The sequence below is a fragment of the Neopsephotus bourkii genome, unplaced genomic scaffold (genome assembly GCF_033783945.1).
Source record: "Neopsephotus bourkii isolate Nb327-2 ecotype Australia unplaced genomic scaffold, CSIRO-AGI_Nbou_v1 NB_1445, whole genome shotgun sequence".
Taxonomy (NCBI): Eukaryota; Metazoa; Chordata; class Aves; order Psittaciformes; family Psittacidae; genus Neopsephotus; species Neopsephotus bourkii.
The window spans coordinates 291,949-308,664 of NW_026901922.1; the positions used below are offsets into that span (position 1 = coordinate 291,949).

General features: G+C 60.1%; 1 protein-coding gene across 1 annotated transcript; it reads right to left on the minus strand.

Annotated features, from left to right (window-relative positions):
* Positions 1-1,146: 1,146 nt before the first annotated feature.
* On the minus strand, positions 1,147-8,974 carry LOC133220527 (retinoic acid receptor gamma-A-like). Its single transcript, XM_061368712.1, has 8 exons — positions 8,706-8,974; positions 6,261-6,409; positions 5,544-5,685; positions 4,997-5,157; positions 4,728-4,904; positions 3,735-3,939; positions 2,323-2,481; positions 1,147-1,632 (listed from the first exon to the last, which is right to left on the minus strand). Exons 1-8 carry the CDS (start codon positions 8,848-8,850, stop codon positions 1,454-1,456), a joined length of 1,317 nt encoding a protein of 438 aa, XP_061224696.1. The 5' UTR covers positions 8,851-8,974; the 3' UTR covers positions 1,147-1,453.
* Between the last annotated feature and the right edge of the window lie 7,742 nt (positions 8,975-16,716).

Genomic DNA, 16,716 nt, shown 5'->3' on the forward strand with positions numbered 1-16,716 from the left:
CCCCAAAGGGGGTCCCCAGATTGACCTCCTCCGTTATCCCTGCTTGGTGGTGCCCCCATCACCAAAGGGGTGCCCCCCGGGGGTCCCCAAAACTGTTTCCATGGTGGGGGGAGGCACCCAAAAAACACCAGGCCCCCCCCAGACCCATCCACATCGCATCAGGACCACCCCCCCGACCCCCCCTCCCCCATCACACCGGGGCCCCCCCAAATTTCCATCTCTTTATTTTGCAAAAATAGAAAAGTCCCGGGGCCCCCCCGGGGTGGGGGGTGGGGGCTGTAAACATGGCGGGGGGAGGGGCAGCTCGCACAATAGGAGGAGGAGGGGGGGGTACATGGCAAGGTGGGGTGGGGGGTTGGGCAGCAGCGGGGGACCCCCCCCCCCGGGGCCGGGGGCCCCCCCGGTGTAAACGCAAAGGAATAAATAATGGGTGAAAAGTGCTGCCCCGGGGAGGGGGGGCAAATTGGGGGGGGGGGGTGGGGCCACAAAGTGACCTCCCCCCCTCCCCGTAGTGTAACAGAACCCCCGTCCCCAAGGGCTGTGCACCCCCAAAACTGGGGGGGCAGGGAGCACCCCCCATTGGTAACAGATATTGGGGGGGGCAGTTTGGTCCTGGGGGGGTTGGGTGGGACCCCCCCCAAAGCTGCCCTAAGGGGGGGGGGGTGCACCGAGTTGGGTCCCCCCCATGGCATTGGGGTAACTGTGACTATGGCTTGGGGACCCCCCCACAGCAGTACTGGGGGGGGGTTTGAGGGGGGGCCACTTTGTGCCCCCCCATCTTTGGTCTCTGTAGTGTTCTGTGCTGCAGGGGGGGGGGTGAGGAGTGTAGAGCACAGGGAGGGGATTTGGGGGGATGCCCCCCCACAAGCAAAACCCAAAAGCAACCCCCCCCATATAAAACAATAACCAGCAAATTCATCCCCCCCCCCACACACGACTTGGGGGGGTCCCACCTGCACCTGGGGGGGGAATGGGGGTGCCCCCCCCAAATCCACCCTGTCTCCAATAAATAAAGCCCCCAATATCGGGGTCCCCCCTGGGGTGACAATGGGGGGGGGGGGTGCAGCGGGGTGGGGGGCACCCCAGGGGTGTCAGGTATTAATGTGGGGAGAGGGGGGCTCTGTCCATTATTGCCCCCCTTAAATCCCCTTACAAATACAAAGGGGGGGGGAGGCAGCGGGGCTGGGCGGGGGGGGGGGCTTTGGCGTGAAGCTGAGGTTGGGGTGAGGGGGCCCCCCCGGGCCCCCCAGCTTAAGGCAATAGCTGTGCCGCGGGGTCCCCCCCGCGTGGCTCCATCAGTCTCTGGAGCCCCCCCACATTTGGGGGGGCACAGTTGGGGTTCCCCCCCCTCGGAGCAAAGGGGGGGGCCCTGGAAGGCTGTTGTGAATGTCCAACCCATGGAGGTGGGACACACATTTGTGCCCCCCCTCCCGGAGCGGGCTGGGGGGGGGAGCTATGGGGAGGAAGGGGGGGGCCCGGGGGGGCTGTCCTGGGCCGCGGGGGGATCTGGAGGGGGCTGCCCCCCCCCTTCCTCCTCCTCCTGGAACATCTCGGGGTTCTCCAGCATCTCCCGGATCAGGGGGGGCATCGGCCCCGGGATCTCCATCTTCAGCGTGATGGCTCGCTCTGCGCCTGTGGGACCCCCCCCGCCATCAGCTTCTGGACCCCCAGCACCAGGGACCCCCCCCCGATCCCCTCTTAGCACCCCCCAATGTGAGTTCCACCCAATGCTTCCCTGTGCACCCCAGCATCACCCCTTGAGCACCCCATGCAAAGCCCCTCCAAGTACCCCCACACTACATGTACAAGCGCCCCTGAGCAACCCATTTCCCCCACGTGCTCCCAACCTATAGAGCTCCCCACCCCATGCACAAACCCCTGTGAGCATCACCCCCCCTAAAGAGCTTCTCCCTATAGAGCTCCCCACCCCATGCACAAACCCCTGTGAGCATCACCCCCCCCAAAGAGCTCCTCCCTATAGAGCTCCCCACCCCATGCACAATCCCCTGTGAGCATCTCCCCTCCCTGAAGAGCTTCTTCCTATAGAGCTCCCTATCCCATGCACAAGCCCCTGAGATCCCTCCCAAGAGCTCTCCCTATAGAGCTCCCTATCCCATGCACAAGCCCCTGTGAGCATCACCCCCCCTAAAGAGCTCCTCCCTATAGAGCTCCCTATCCCATGCACAAGCCCCTGAGAATCGCATCTCCCCAAAGAGCTCCTCCCTATAGAGCTCCCCACCCCATGCACAAGCCCCTGTGAGCATCACCCTCCCCTAAAGAGCTCCTCCCTACAGAGCTCCCCACCCCACGCCCCCCCCGTACCCTTGGTGCTGATGCCGCGCAGGTCCGTGATCTTCATGAGCATCCTTGGGAACATGTGGGGCTGCCGCGGCCGCCGCCGCCGCGCGTACACCTTGAGCGCCTCCAGCAGCGGCTCCTGCAGCCGCTCCACCTGCTCGGGCTCCTCCAGGTCCTGCCGGTCTGCAGGGGGCACGCACACACCCGGTCAGAGCCCCCCCAATGCTCCCCGTGTCCCTGCTGCCGCCTGTAGGGGTCCCCGAGTCACCGCATCCCAGGTACCGCCTGAGCCAGATGTGCCCTGTCCCCATGTCCCTCCATCCTCATCGCCCCAACATCTCACCCAGGATCCCCATGTCCCTTTGTCCCTATTGCCTCATCATCCAGATGTTCCCGTGTCCTCGTGTCCCTCCACCTCCTGACCCACATGTCCCTACATCCATATGGCCCTCCTATCTCCTAACCCAAAGGTCCCCATGTCCCTGCTACTGCCCGGCAGATGTGCCCTGTCTCCATGTCCCTCCATCCCCATGTCCCTGCTACCTCCTGCCCTGAGGTCCCAAGAAGCTCCCCAGAAGTTCCCACATCCCCGCATGTCCAGCTGGGTCTGGACACCCCATGTCCCTACATCTCCATGTCCCCATTACCTTCTGGCCCAGAGGTCTTCACGCTCCTCATATTCCCTTGTCCCCACTTCCTCCTGATCCAGAGGTTCCCACATCCCCACTGTGTCCTGGCCTGGAGGTCCCCATCTCCCCTTGCCCCACTTCCTCCTGACCCACAGGTCCCTATGTCCTTGCTGCTCCATCATCCAGAGGTCCCCGTTTCCCCACATCCCAGCTGTGTCCTGACCTGGAGGTCCCCATCTCCCCTTGCCCCACTAACTCCTGATCCACAGGTCCCTATGTCCTTGCTGCTCCATCATCCAGAGGTCCCCGTTTCCCCACATCCCCGCTGTGTCCTGACCTGGAGGTCCCCATCTCCCCTTGCCCCACTTCCTCCTGATCCACAGGTCCCTATGTCCTTGCTGCTCCATCATCCAGAGGTCCCCGTTTCCCCACATCCCCGCTGTGTCCTGACCTGGAGGTCCCCATCTCCCCTTGTCCCACTAACTCCTGATCCACAGGTCCCTATGTCCTTGCTGCTCCATCATCCAGAGGTCCCCGTTTCCCCACATCCCTGCTGTGTCCTGACCTGGAGGTCCCCATCTCCCCTTGCCCCACTTCCTCCTGATCCACAGGTCCCTATGTCCTTGCTGCTCCATCATCCAGAGGTCCCTGTTTCCCACATCCCCGGTGCAGAGATCCCCATGTCCCTGTATCCCCACCCTCCTGCTACCCCCTGACCTGGAGGTCCCCATGCCCCTGCTTCCTCCTGGCCCAGAGGCCCCCGTGTCCCCACAGCCCCATGTCCCCATGTCCCCGTGTCCCCATCACCTCCGCAGATGAGGCAGATGGCGCTGAGCAGCCCGGTCTCGGTGTCATCCATCTGCAGGGGCAGGAGCTGCCCGGCGAAGGCGAACACCAGGTCTGTGAGGGGCCCGAAGCCGGCGTTGTGCATCTGGGTACGGTTCAGGGTGAGCCCGTCCGAGAACGTCATCGTGTCCTGCTCCGGGGTGTAGCGCGTGCAGATCCGCAGCATCTGTGGGGGGGGGCACGGAGTGACGTCACCCAGGGACCCCTTCCACTGGAGCAGCTTGCTCCAAGCCCTGTGTCCAACCTGGCCTTGAGCACTGCCAGGGATGGGGCAGCCACAGCTTCTCTGGGCACCCTGTGCCAGCGCCTCAGCACCCTCACAGGGAAGAGCTTCTGCCTAAGAGCTCAGCTCAGTCTCCCCTTGGGCACGTTCAAGCCATTCCCTTTGTCCTGTCCCTTTAGACCCTTGTCCCAAGCCCCTCTCCAGGTTTCCTGCAGCCCCTTTAGGCACTGGAGATGCCCTAAGGTCTCCCCTTAAGGAGCCCTCGCAGCATCTCCATGGCCTCCTCTGGCCTCTCTCCAGCAGCTCCACATCCCTCTTGTGCTGCTGCCCCAGAGCTGGATCAGGCCTGCAGGAGGGGTTCCATAGAGCACAGCAGAGGGGCAGGATCCCCTCCCTGAGCTGCTGCTCACACTCTGGGGGTGCAGCCCAGCACACACGGGGGTTCTGGGCTCAATGTGGGTCATGGGCAGTTCCTCACCCAAGAGCCCCAAGTCACTCCTCCACCCCACCTGCACTTGGGATTGCCCTAACCCAGGGGCAGAACCTTGCCCTTGGCCCTGTTGAGCTCCATGAGGTTTCTCAGTGTATCCAGATCCCCCTGGATCCCATCCCCTCCAGTCCATCCCCACAGCTCAGTGCCATCACCAACTCACTGATGGCGCCTGCATCCCACTGCATCGCTAACACAAACACCCCTCACAACGGATATGGGGGCCCCCCCAGCCCCTCACCAGGATGTCCAGGCACGCTGCCTTGAGCAGGGTGATCTGATCGGCCATGCTGAGCGCCGTGAAGCCGGGCAGGCGCTTGGCGAACTCCACGATCTTGATGATGCACTTGGTGGCCAACTCGCTGAACTTGTCCCACAGCCCCGGGTCCAGCTGCACCCGGCGCTCAGCGCTCGCATCCTTGGGGGGGAAACCCACACGGGGATGTAGTTATGGGGCTGCTGGTGGGGTGCCCCCCCTACCCCACTCCAGGGCCTTCCCCTGGTGCTCACCATGGTGTACTTGCCCAGCTGGCACAGTGAGGGGAAGGTCTCCTGATGGGCTTTGCTGACCTTCTGCACTAGCTCCTCCAGCTCAGGGCTCAGCTCATAGCTCTCAACCGTGGCCTCCTCCTTCACCTCCTTCTTCTTCTTGTTCCTGTCATTGCGAACGGCTGTGGGGAGAAGTGTGGGGGGCGTGGGTCAAGGTAGAGGTTTGGGGGTACCCCCCACCCCTTCCCCATGCAGTGCTTCCTGCCCCCCCCTCCCTTTTGCACCAGCACAGGATGCGCCAGCAGGATATCCACATATAGCACAATGCGGCTGGAAGGGATCCCAAAGCCCCCCCACAAGGTGGGGGGCACCCTACACCCCCCCCCACCATAAAAGGTGGGGTGCTCCAAACCCCCCCCAGACTGGGGGACACCCCACTGCGAGGGGCCGGCTCCATGGGGTAGACACAGGATACTGATGCTTTGGGTTGTGCGTGTGGAGACACATGGGACGTATCGGGGTGTCACCCCCCCCACATCAAGGACCCCCCCAAGGCCCTGGGCCGCACCTTCCTTGGACATGCCGACCTCGAAGCACTTCTGGAGGCGGCAGAACTGGCACCGGTTGCGCGTCACCTTGTTGATCTGGCAGTTCTTGTCCCGGTGGCACGTGTACACCATGTTCTTCTGGATGCTGCGGCGGAAGAAGCCCTGCGGGGGTGGGAGGGGGTGTGAGAAGGGGGGGTGGGGGGCCGGAAGCACCTCTTGGGGAGCCCGAAGTCACCCCCCAACTGTGATCCTCAGGTTCGCCCCCCAACCGCCCCCAGTGATGGCTCCACACTGTCCATGGGCTGCTCACCTCTATCACTGGGGGGGACGACATCCCCAACACCCCCAGGGGGTTACCCAGTGCCCACTGAGCAGGTTCCCCATGCCCAGGGGTCCCCCAGTATCTCCACGGGGTGCCCAATACCCCCATTGTGTCCCCAGCACCCTGGGGCTTCCCCAATCCCACTGTGGGTCCCATGGATTCCCCACTCCCCCCATGGGATTGGAAGGGGGTGGGAGGGTGGAATCCCCAGTGCCGGGGTCTCCCCATTTCCCCCATGGGTTCCCAGCACCCAGGAGTGGTTCCCACTCCCCCTATGGGTCCTGGATGGGTTCCTCAGTACTGGGTGCTCCCCTCCCATGTGTTCTGGGGGGGGCCTCACTCCCCCCATAGCATCCCCACTCCCCCTATAGGATCCCAGAGGTACCCATTGCCCCCCATAACCCTTGTACCCCACCTTGCAGCCCTCGCAGGAGCTGACCCCATAGTGGTACCCCGAGGACTTGTCGCTGCAGACGAAGCAGGGCTTGTAGACACGGGGCGGGGGGGGCGGCGAGGGCGAGCTGGGCACCATCTCCTCCCCACTGCGGCTTGGGGTCTCCACAGCTGGGGAGGGGCACATAAAGGGGGTCAGGAGCACCCCAAAACCCCACCCCAGGTCCCCCAAACTGGTGTTAAACCCCCCTGAGAGTGGGAGATGCTGCAGGGGGTGGGGAAACTGAGGCACGATGGGGGGGGGTACCCAAGGAGCTGCATCCATCCTGGGGGGGGACACAGGGGGTAAGGGAGAGAGGGGGTCAATGAGAGGGCAAAGTGTGGGGGCACAGTCCAGCCCCCCCTCGCCCCCATTCCCAAGGACCCCCCAACCCAGGTTATAGAGGATGGGGGGGGGCTGGGACACCCCCAAGTCCAGGTTTTGTGGGAATGGGGGACTGGAATTCCAACCTGGGGGCAACTGGGGGCTGAGCCCTCCCACAAAAGCAGGTTTTGGGGGGGTTTGATGTGATGGGACCGACCCCCAAAATTCAGGCTTTGAGGAATTTGGGTGTCTAGGACCCACTAAACCCAAGTTTTGGAGGGTCTGGGATGCTGGGACCCCCCAAACCCCAAGTTTTGGGGTATTTGAGCAGCCAAGGCCCCTCCAAACCCTCTTTGGGGGGGGGATTTGGGGTCTGGAACTCCCCAATCCCAGTTTTTGGAGTGCCAGAAGCTCCGAACATCAGTTTGGGGGCATTTGAGGGCTGAGCCCCCCCCAAACCCCAGGTTTTGGGGATTTGGGGTCCTAGGACCTCCCCAAAGGCAGTTTTGGTGTCCCCCAAGTCCCATCCCATGGCTGGGGGGGGGCACATCAATGACCCCACTGTGGTGTTGGGGGGTACACACACAGCGTGGCCCCCCCCCGCCCCGCAGCCCACAGAAGGAGGGGGTTGGGAAGGGAAGGGGGGGGGGGGCGGGGTTTCTCGTCAGTGTTTTTCTATGAAACCCAACAAAAAAAGCCAAAATTGCTGAAATTGAGGAAATTCCGGCCCCCGCCCGCCCGCGCGCTCCAGAACACGCCTGCGGGGGGGGGGGGCACACACACGCAATCACATCCATGACACACGCCAAACACACGCCATGGCGGGCACCCCCGCTTTGCACACGCACAAATATACCAGGAACCCCCCCAAAATCAACAGCCCCCCCCCTTCCTTATTCCTGCCTCCCCCCCCCCCCCGGCAATGGAACCACAACCACGCACCACACCCTGTGACACCCCCTCGCACGACTCTTGTGCAATGACGGGGAGGGGGGGGCACACAGCGACACAGAGGGGGTGCCCCCCCCCACCTTGAGACCCATATGGGGTGAACCCCAAGTTGGGGGGGGTTTGTTCCCCACCCCCCCCCTCCGAGTGTTAGTGCCCCATAGAAGGTGCGGGGGTTGGTTAAAGGGGGGGGAGCAGTAGGTTAACACCGCCCCCCCCTCTGTGCCTCAGTTTCCCATCAATTCCAAGGTTGGATTTGGGGGGGTTTGACCCCAAATAAGGCACTCAGCCAATAACAGCGCCCCAAAACCACCCGGGGGGGGGAACATACCCACGGGGGGGGGGCAGACAACGCAATGGGGACCCCCCAAACCCTCCTTAGTTTTGGTCTCCAATCACTGCTCCCATTCCAGCTCTACCGGTGCCTAATTTGGGGCGGGTTAAAGGGAATCCCCCCCAACCGATGGCTGTGCCCCCCCCTCCAATGCCCGGATGAAGGGGGGGGACCCCAGCACCTCCTTGGCCGGTTTTGGGGCGGCCCCGCAGGGGTTAAATGCCACATTGGCAGCGCTGGGCGGGTGCGGCAGCCCCGTACTGGAACCAGTCGGGCCGGGGCGCTGGGAAGGGGGGGGTGGAATGGGAACGGGGTGGGGGGGGCCGCTCCCTCGTGGGGGGGGGTCGGGAAACGACGGAGCACAACGGGGGCAATTTGGGGGGGTTCTGCCCCCCCCAAGTGTTTGTACCCAGATTGCGGGGAGGGAAGCGGCTGCGAGGGGTTTGTCTGCCCCCCCCCGCCCCTATGGGGTGTTCAGCCCCACATCTGCCCCCCACTCCAATGGGTGCAGGCCCCAAAATGGGGTGCAACCACCCCACCCCAATTGGGGGTGCCTCTAAATGGGCTCCTCCCCGCCTCTAAACCAACCCCCCCGCCCGCGGCTGCCCCCCCTTCCCCAACGGGGTTCCGGATCCCACTCCCCCCCCCAAAACACCAAGGTCCCCCAAACCGCGGTGTCCGGGGGCGTGGGACCGAGGTGGGGGTGGGCCCCCAAAACGGGGGTGACCTCGCGTGTGGGACCCCCCCCTCCCCATCACCCCCAACTCCCCCCCCCTCCCGCATCACTTCCCCCTCCGGACCCCCCCCGGACCCCCCCGTACCGCGGCGGGCGGGCGGTGGCCAGGCGAAGGGCGGCAGGGCCCCGCAGCGCGGCCCGTACCCCGCCTTGCGCAGCGCGCAGGCCCCGCGGTTCGTCACGTCGTGCAGCCGCCGCGGCCCCGCCAGCGCCTCCAGGCAGTCGAACATGGCGGCGGGCACCGAGCCACCGGCCCCGGGAACAACGGCACCGGCCGCGGACACGGAGCCGGCCCCGGCCCCGAACCCGGCCCCCGCGGGTGCGGCCCCGGCCCCGGCCCAGCGACCGGCACGGGGCGGGGCTTGCGGTGATGGGGCGGGGCGTAAGGAGGGGCGGGGCTTGAGGGAGGGCGGGGCCTGGCGGGCACACGCGGTGTCACGCTCAGGGTGTCGCATGGTGTCATGCGCTGTCACACACACCCCGTGTCACACCGCGTCACACGCACTGAGCGGTGTCGTGTCACACACAGGGTGTCATGTCACACGCACATCATGTCACACAGTGGCACACACACATGGATAGTGTCATAGACAGTGTCACGCACAGACAGTGTCACAAACACATAGTGTCACACACAGTGTCACACATGGAGAGTGTCACACATGCATAGTGTTACATATGGACAATTTCACACACACATAGTGTCACACACACACATAGTGTCACACATGGACAGTGTCACACAGTGGTCATACATGGGCAGAGTCATAGTATCACACATGCACAGTGTTATACATGGACAGCGTCACACATGCACAGTGTTATACATGGACAGTGTCACACACGCATAGTGTTACATATGGACAGCGTCACACACACATAGTGTCACACGCATATAGTGTCACACATATAGTGTCGCACACATACAGTGTCACACAATGGACAGTGTCACACATGGACAGCATCATACGTGGACAGTATCACACAGTGGTCATACATCGACAGAGTCACAGTATCACACATGGACAGTGTCACATAGGCAGTGTCACACATGGACAGTGTCACATAGGCAGTGTCACACATGCACAGTGTTACACATGGACAGTGTCACATAGTGTCACACATGCACAGTGTTACACACGGACAGTGTCACACACAGTGTCACACATGCACAGTGTCATACATGGAAAGTGCCACACACAGTGTCACACATGCACAGCGTTACACACTCAGCTGCATGTGTGTGACCACACACACATGTGCCCAGCCCTACCGCACCCCACGGCGTGTCCCCATGTGCGCAGGCGTGCGCAGGCGTGTGCAGGCGTGTGCAGTGTGCGAGGCCCATGCCAGCAACACCCGCCCGGCTGCATTCCTGCCCCTCCTACCCCCGGGGGGGGCCCTGCATGGGGAGGGGCCTCCTCTGCACGGCATTACACGGTGTTGCATGGTCTTACATGGTCTTGCACGGTGTTGCATGTCACTGCATGACATTGCAGCATGGGGGTGCGTGCCCTTGCATGGCATTACAGCCTTGCACACATGACATTACGGGGTGTCACACGCAGGATGATGCTGGCATTGGCATGGAACAGGCATGGATGGACATGGAACAAACATGGAACAGACACAGAATGGACATGCAACAGACATGGAAATGAACATGGAATGGGCACAGGACAGGAGATGGGCTTGGTGTGGACATGGAATAGACATGGAATGGACATGGAACAAATAGGGGACGGACATGGAATGGACATGGAACAGACAAGGAACAGACACAAGAATGGACATGGAATGGACATGGGACAAACAGGGGATGGACACGGAACAGACAAGGAACAGACACAGAATGGACACTGAATGGACATTCAACAGACACAGAAAAGTAATGGAACAGACATGCAATGGACATGGCTCAGACATGGCACTGGCATGGCATGGATATGGCATGTACATAGCACCACCACAGCACGGACACAGCACAGACATGACATAGACACGGCATGAGCACACCAAGGACATCTCATGGACATGGCTCAGACACACCACCAACCAGAGGCGGGGAGGGAGCCCATGGCATGTCCATGGTGACACGCTTGCACATACACACGCCAGCCCCCACTGACACGCTGAGAGGGCCACACGTGTCACCCCTGAGCCCACACACAGCCGGCCGAGACACACGTGTGTGCTACACGCATTGTGCCCTATACACACACACATGAACACACATGTACACACATGTACACACAACCCCTGGGGCACCCCAAAGCCCCCCCTAAAGCCCGCTGACCCCCCAGTGTCACCCCCATCCCTCCCCCTTTTGTCCCCGATGTTCTCCGTGTCCCCCCATGACCCCGCACCCATGGGTGCTGCCACGTGAGCTGCCCCCCCCGCCCCCCCCCCTTCCAGCTCAGCGGCTTTGGGCCGTTAATCCCCCGTGGTGGGGGGGGGGGCGGTGCCACCATGGGGCTGGGCTGGCCGGGCCCCCGGCCCCACCGCTGCGGGGGCCCCCCCCCTGCCTGCTGCTACCCCCCTCCGTGTCCTCCCCCCTGCTGCCCGCTCTGCTGCCCCCCCCCCTGCTGCTGCCCCCCTCCCTGTCAGCATCCCCTGTGCCGCCCCCCCCAAACCTGCCCCCAGTGTCATCCCCCACCCTGTCACCCCCCCCAAACCTGCCCCCAGTGTCACCCCCCACCCTGTCACACCCCCCCCACCTGCCCCCAGTGTCACCCCCTGCCCTGTCACCCCCCCCAAACCTGCCCCCAGTGTCACCCCCCACCCTGCTGCCCCCCTCCCTGTCACCCCCCACCCTGCTGCCCCCCACCTTGTCACCCCCCACCCTGCTGCCCCCCTCCCTGTCAACCCACTCCGTGCTGCCCCTCCCCTCGGTGCTGCCCCCCCTCCTGTCGCCCCCGGCTGAGCATCAAGTGAGTGCCCCCCCCCGCAGCTGCGGTGAGTATGGGGGTAACACCCCCAAACACGGGGAAACTGAGGCACGGGCAGGGCTGGACCCCCCAAACCCCGGGTATTTGCACTGGGGGGGGAACAAGAGCGGGGCATTTGCACTACAGGGGTACGGAAGGGGGGGGTATTTGAATTGGGAGGGCACAAGGAGGGGGTATTTGCACCGGGGGGGGCACAAGGGGGTATCTGCACGGGGGCAGAAGTGGGGTGTTTTCATCGGGTGGTCACAAGGGGGAGTATTGGTACGAGAGGGGGAGGACCCTGCCGAGCCCACCCGAGTCTTTCCGAGGTCAGACGAATACTGTCGAACCTAGCCGAGTGCTGCCGAGCTTCGCCGAGTTCTGCCGAACAGGGGCCCAGCCCAGTCCAGCCGAGTGCCGCCGAGCGTAGCCGAGCGTCCCCGAGTTCTCCCGAGCCCAGCGGAACAGACCCGAGCCTCTCCGAGTTCAGCCGAGCTCTGCCGACCCCATCCGCGTCTTGTCGAGCGCAGCCGAGCCTAGCGGAGCGGACCCGAGCGCCTCCGAACCTCGCCGAGTGCTCTCGGGCGCTACCTAGCGGCGCCGAGGCAAAACGAACGCTGCCGGGCGGCAGCAGGCGGAGCCGGGTTTTGCCGAGCGGTTCCGAAGGATTCGGAGCGCTGCGGCGGGCGGATGGACCCGGGACCCGGGACCCGGCTCTCGGCTCTCGGAACCCACAGAACCCCATGGAGGGTCCTATAGGTACCACTGACCCATAGACACCCCACAGACCCCCACTGGAGGGTCCTGTAGGTACTACTGATCCATAGACACCCCACAGACCCCCAGTGGAGGGTCCTGTAGGTACCACTGACCCATAGACACCCCACAGACCCCCAGTGGAGGGTCCTGTAGATACCACTGACCCATAGACACCCCACAGACCCCCACTGGAGGGTCCTGTAGGTACCACTGACCCATAGACGCCCCACAGGCCCCCACTGGAGGGTCCTGTATATACCACTGACCCATAGACACCCCACAGACCCCCAGTGGAGGGTCCTGTAGATACCACAGACCCATAGACGCCCCACAGGCCCCCACTGGAGGGTTCTATAGGTACCACTGACCTATAGACACCCCCCAGACACCCCACTGATGCAGAGGGTTGACCAATGTACAGGGGGGTTGGAGGAATTCGATTGCTTAAGCAAAGGTATTGTCTGTACCTATCATGCCTACTAAGCAGAACAAAAGCACTAGCTATTGATAGGGAAAAGAAGACACCTGGTTCTATTGACAAGGAAAAGCAGACACCTGATTCTACCGATAAGCACCTATTGATAGGGAAAAGCAGACCCCTGAATCTGTTAAGGGGGAGAAGCAGATGGCTGATGGCTGGGACCAAACCCTAAGGCCATACGTGAAGACTAAAAGGTGAAAAGTTAAAGAAGAGGAAGACTCATTTACTTCATCTTGAAGACCCCTACCCAAGGAGGAAGACTCATTTACTTCATCTTGAGACCCCTGCCCATGACCAGAGGGGGCACTGCGCAGGTGCAAAGGACCTTCTAGCTCACTGTAATACGAAGCGGGGATAGGACATGAATATGTATAGGTGTATGGTGCAACCTTATAAATGTAGAGGGAAACAACACTGGGGCACGCATGACTTTGAGGAATCATCCCCATGCGTCTTCAGCGCTGAATTTAAAGCATACCTACTTTACAGCTTTAACGAGTTGTGGAGTCAATCCGCGCATCACCACAGGGGATCCTATCGGCACCTCAGCCCTGGAAGAGGCAATGGGAGCAGCCTGATGTTCCCTGCTTGTAAAGGCTTCTATAGATCTGTATGCAAAGATATGGATGTGTATAAAGATAACACATAAATGCTGTTTAAGCTGCATTTAAACACGGGATTGCCCAGGCCCCCATAGGCAGGAGGTTTTACAGCAGAGCAAACCGAAAAGCTGGGTAAAGGAAGGAAAGGGTTGGGATGGGGAAGGCTTTCGGGATGCGGAAGCTGGGTTCCTGCTGTTCTGGGTCCGCAGGATGAGGAGCAGAGGGCGCCAGGAGCTCAGGAATGCAGGTGAACGGCGCCTGCCTCAATGGGGCCCTTCTGCAGCTCGGTTTTGCCGTGGGAGAAGCAAGAAGGAATCCACGGGGATCCCCAGGGATCGCCTGCACAGTGGCGAGAGTCCATCCCCCGAAATGCCTCAAGCAAGGAAAGGGGGGGATGGCAGAAAGATGGGGAAAACCTGAATAAAAGCATCCCCTTTCTCCAGCACGGAATTGCTGGGGTTTGAGGTCTCTGACTCTGGCTGCATTTATGGCTCCCAAATTCCTGTCCTGGGAATGGGGAACAGCACGATGCCTTCCTCTATTCCAGCATCCTTCCCGTATCCCACATTCCGGGAGCTCGGGCTGCTCCCACCTTTATTATCCCCTGTCCCACAGCAGAACGTTACCCTGGAAAGCACAGGGAAAAGCATTCCCTGCTGCAGAAATCCCCCCTCCTGCAGCTGTGGGATGGGAAGCCCGGAATTCCACACTTCAGGAAACAAACCCCACACCTGCATCCGGGCATCGGACCTAGGTGCTGCAGTTGGGATTTCTCTCCATGGAGAGAACCAGCCCCCCCAAGCTGATGGAGAGAGGTTGGAGTTGTCACATCCCTGTGCTGGCTTTCCTTTACATCAGGTGAATTGCTGTTTGGAGGCATTTCTCTTCCTCATTGACTTCCCATTGAGAAAGCTACACCAGTAGTACATCACTCTACACCAGTAGTACATCACTCTACGTCAGTACATCAGTAGTACATCTATAGTACATCACTACATCAGTACATCAGAGTACATCACTCTACATCAGTAGTGCATCAGTATCGCATCACTCTACATCCGTAGTGCATCACTCTCCATCAGTACATCAGTAGTGCATCAGTATCACACCACTCTACATCAGTAGCACATCACTCTTCATCAGTACATCAGTAGTGCATCACTCTACATCAATACCTCACTAGTACCTCAGTAGTACATCACTCTACACCAGTAGTACACCAGGTTGCTTTCCAGAGCTCCACAATGTGCCCTTTGAGCACAAGCCTTGCCCACAACATTGGCTCATTCCCACTTACTGGTGTTTGCATCGTATGCCACTCAAACCCAGTCTAAGAGAGAACAGGATCCTCACCCAGGATGCTCTTTGGCTCTTAGGTCTCCAGCACGCGGGTTGTGCCAAGGAGATGAGGTTTAACAAGGCAAAATGCCACATCCTGCACTTGGGACACAACAACCCCCTGCAACGCTCCAGGCTTGGGGAAGAGTGGCTGGAAACTGCTCATAGGAAAGGAGCTGGATTGATGGAGCTGAGCATGAGCAGCTTGTGCCACAGTCAAGGGGCTAGTGCAGGGCCTGGGGCACAAGTGTGATGGGGAAGGGCTGAGGGACTGGGGTGGGGTCAGTCTGGAGAAGAGGTTGGTCTGTCCCAACCTGGTTGAGGCCATGATTCTACTTCTCATGCATGATGCTTGTGATGGCTTCATGTAGGATTGTTCCTTGGCCATAAGGAAGGAAGGGGCAGCCTGGTCTCCTTTAATGGTTTTGTGGGGTCTCTAATGGTCTCCATTAGAACTTGGGGCCATAATAGCAGGGTCTTGGTTCTATGTCCCATGTTAGGGGGATGAAGCATCATCTGAGCCCTTCCTTCCAAGGAAACCTCGCACCAGCAGTTTTGCACCAGTTTATTAGCAATGTCCCAAGAAAATACAAAACCCTATTTACAAGGAGCTCAGGGGACACAAGGAGCAGGGGACACAGAGCCCAGAGGGGGCAGAGCACAGGTAAAGGACATCCACAGGAGGAAGAGAAGCAGCCCTGCACCTCCCCTGCGTGGATGGGCAATGAACCCAGAGGAACGTGCCCATAAGCTCCATCCAACCCCTAATCCTGTGTTACTCACCCTCATGAGGACTTCCACCTCCCTGAGCATGTTCCTCACTGCTCAGCCCAAGGGCTTTTGGAGGAAGTGGCTTGGATGGAGGCAAGAGAAGAGGGCACAGGATGCATGCATGGAGGGGCAGGAGCCATCCCCATTGGAGTGGCCTGAGATGGAGCAGGTTCCATGCAAGCTTTTCCCACACCAGAGCACAAAGCCAGGACAAAGCAGCAGCGAAATCCCTCCACAGCAGAAGGAAAGAGCCAGAGATCCAGAGATCAGCTCCGTGTTCTCCTCCCCAGGGCCAGGCTGAGGGGTCCCAGTACACAGATGGGGGCTGCAGGGCTCTGGGCTGGGTTGTCCTCCAGAGGAGGAGGTTTGGGACTATGTCAGAGGCAGAACTCATCACATGGCTCCATTCTCCCTCCTCAAGAGCTGGAAAGCAGAAATACCCAAAGGCCTTTTGCTGTGAGCACAAGGTGGCTGCAATCTCCTATTCCAGAGGGGCCTGCGTGGGTCTGAGCCCCAAAATTCCCACTTTCAACTCCTATTCCATCAACTTTTCGGTGCTTCCCATGCTGTCCCCTCTCCCAGTTCTGCCTGCTCAGCAATCCAATCTGTGTCTTTCTCTGCAGAGATCAGTGTGTCATGGAATCAGTGCAATGCAATGCCAAATCAGTGCAATGCAATGCCGAATCAGTGCAATGCAATGCCGAATCAGTGCAATGCCAAATCAGTGCAATGCCATTCAGAATCAGTGCAATGCAATTCAAAATCAGTGCAATGCAATTCAAAATCAGTGCAATGCAATTCAAAATCAGTGCAATGCAATTCAAAATCAATCAAATGCAATGCAAAATCAGTGCAATGCAAAATCAGTGCAATGCCATTCAAAACCAGTGCAATGCAATTTAAAATCAATGAAATGCAATACCAAATCAGTGCAATGCCACATCAGTGCAATGCCATTCAAAACCAGTGCAATGCCATTCAAAATCAATGAAATACAGTGCAAAATCAGTGCAATGCCATTCAAAATCAATGAAATGCAATGCCAAATCAGTGCAATGCCAAATCAGTGCAATGCCAAATCAGTGCAATGCCATTCAAAAGCAGTGCAATGCAATTCAAAATCAATGAAATGCAATGCAAAATCAGTGCAATGCCAAATCAGTGCAATTCCAAATCAGTGCAATTCCACATCAGTGCAATGCCACATCAGTGCAATGC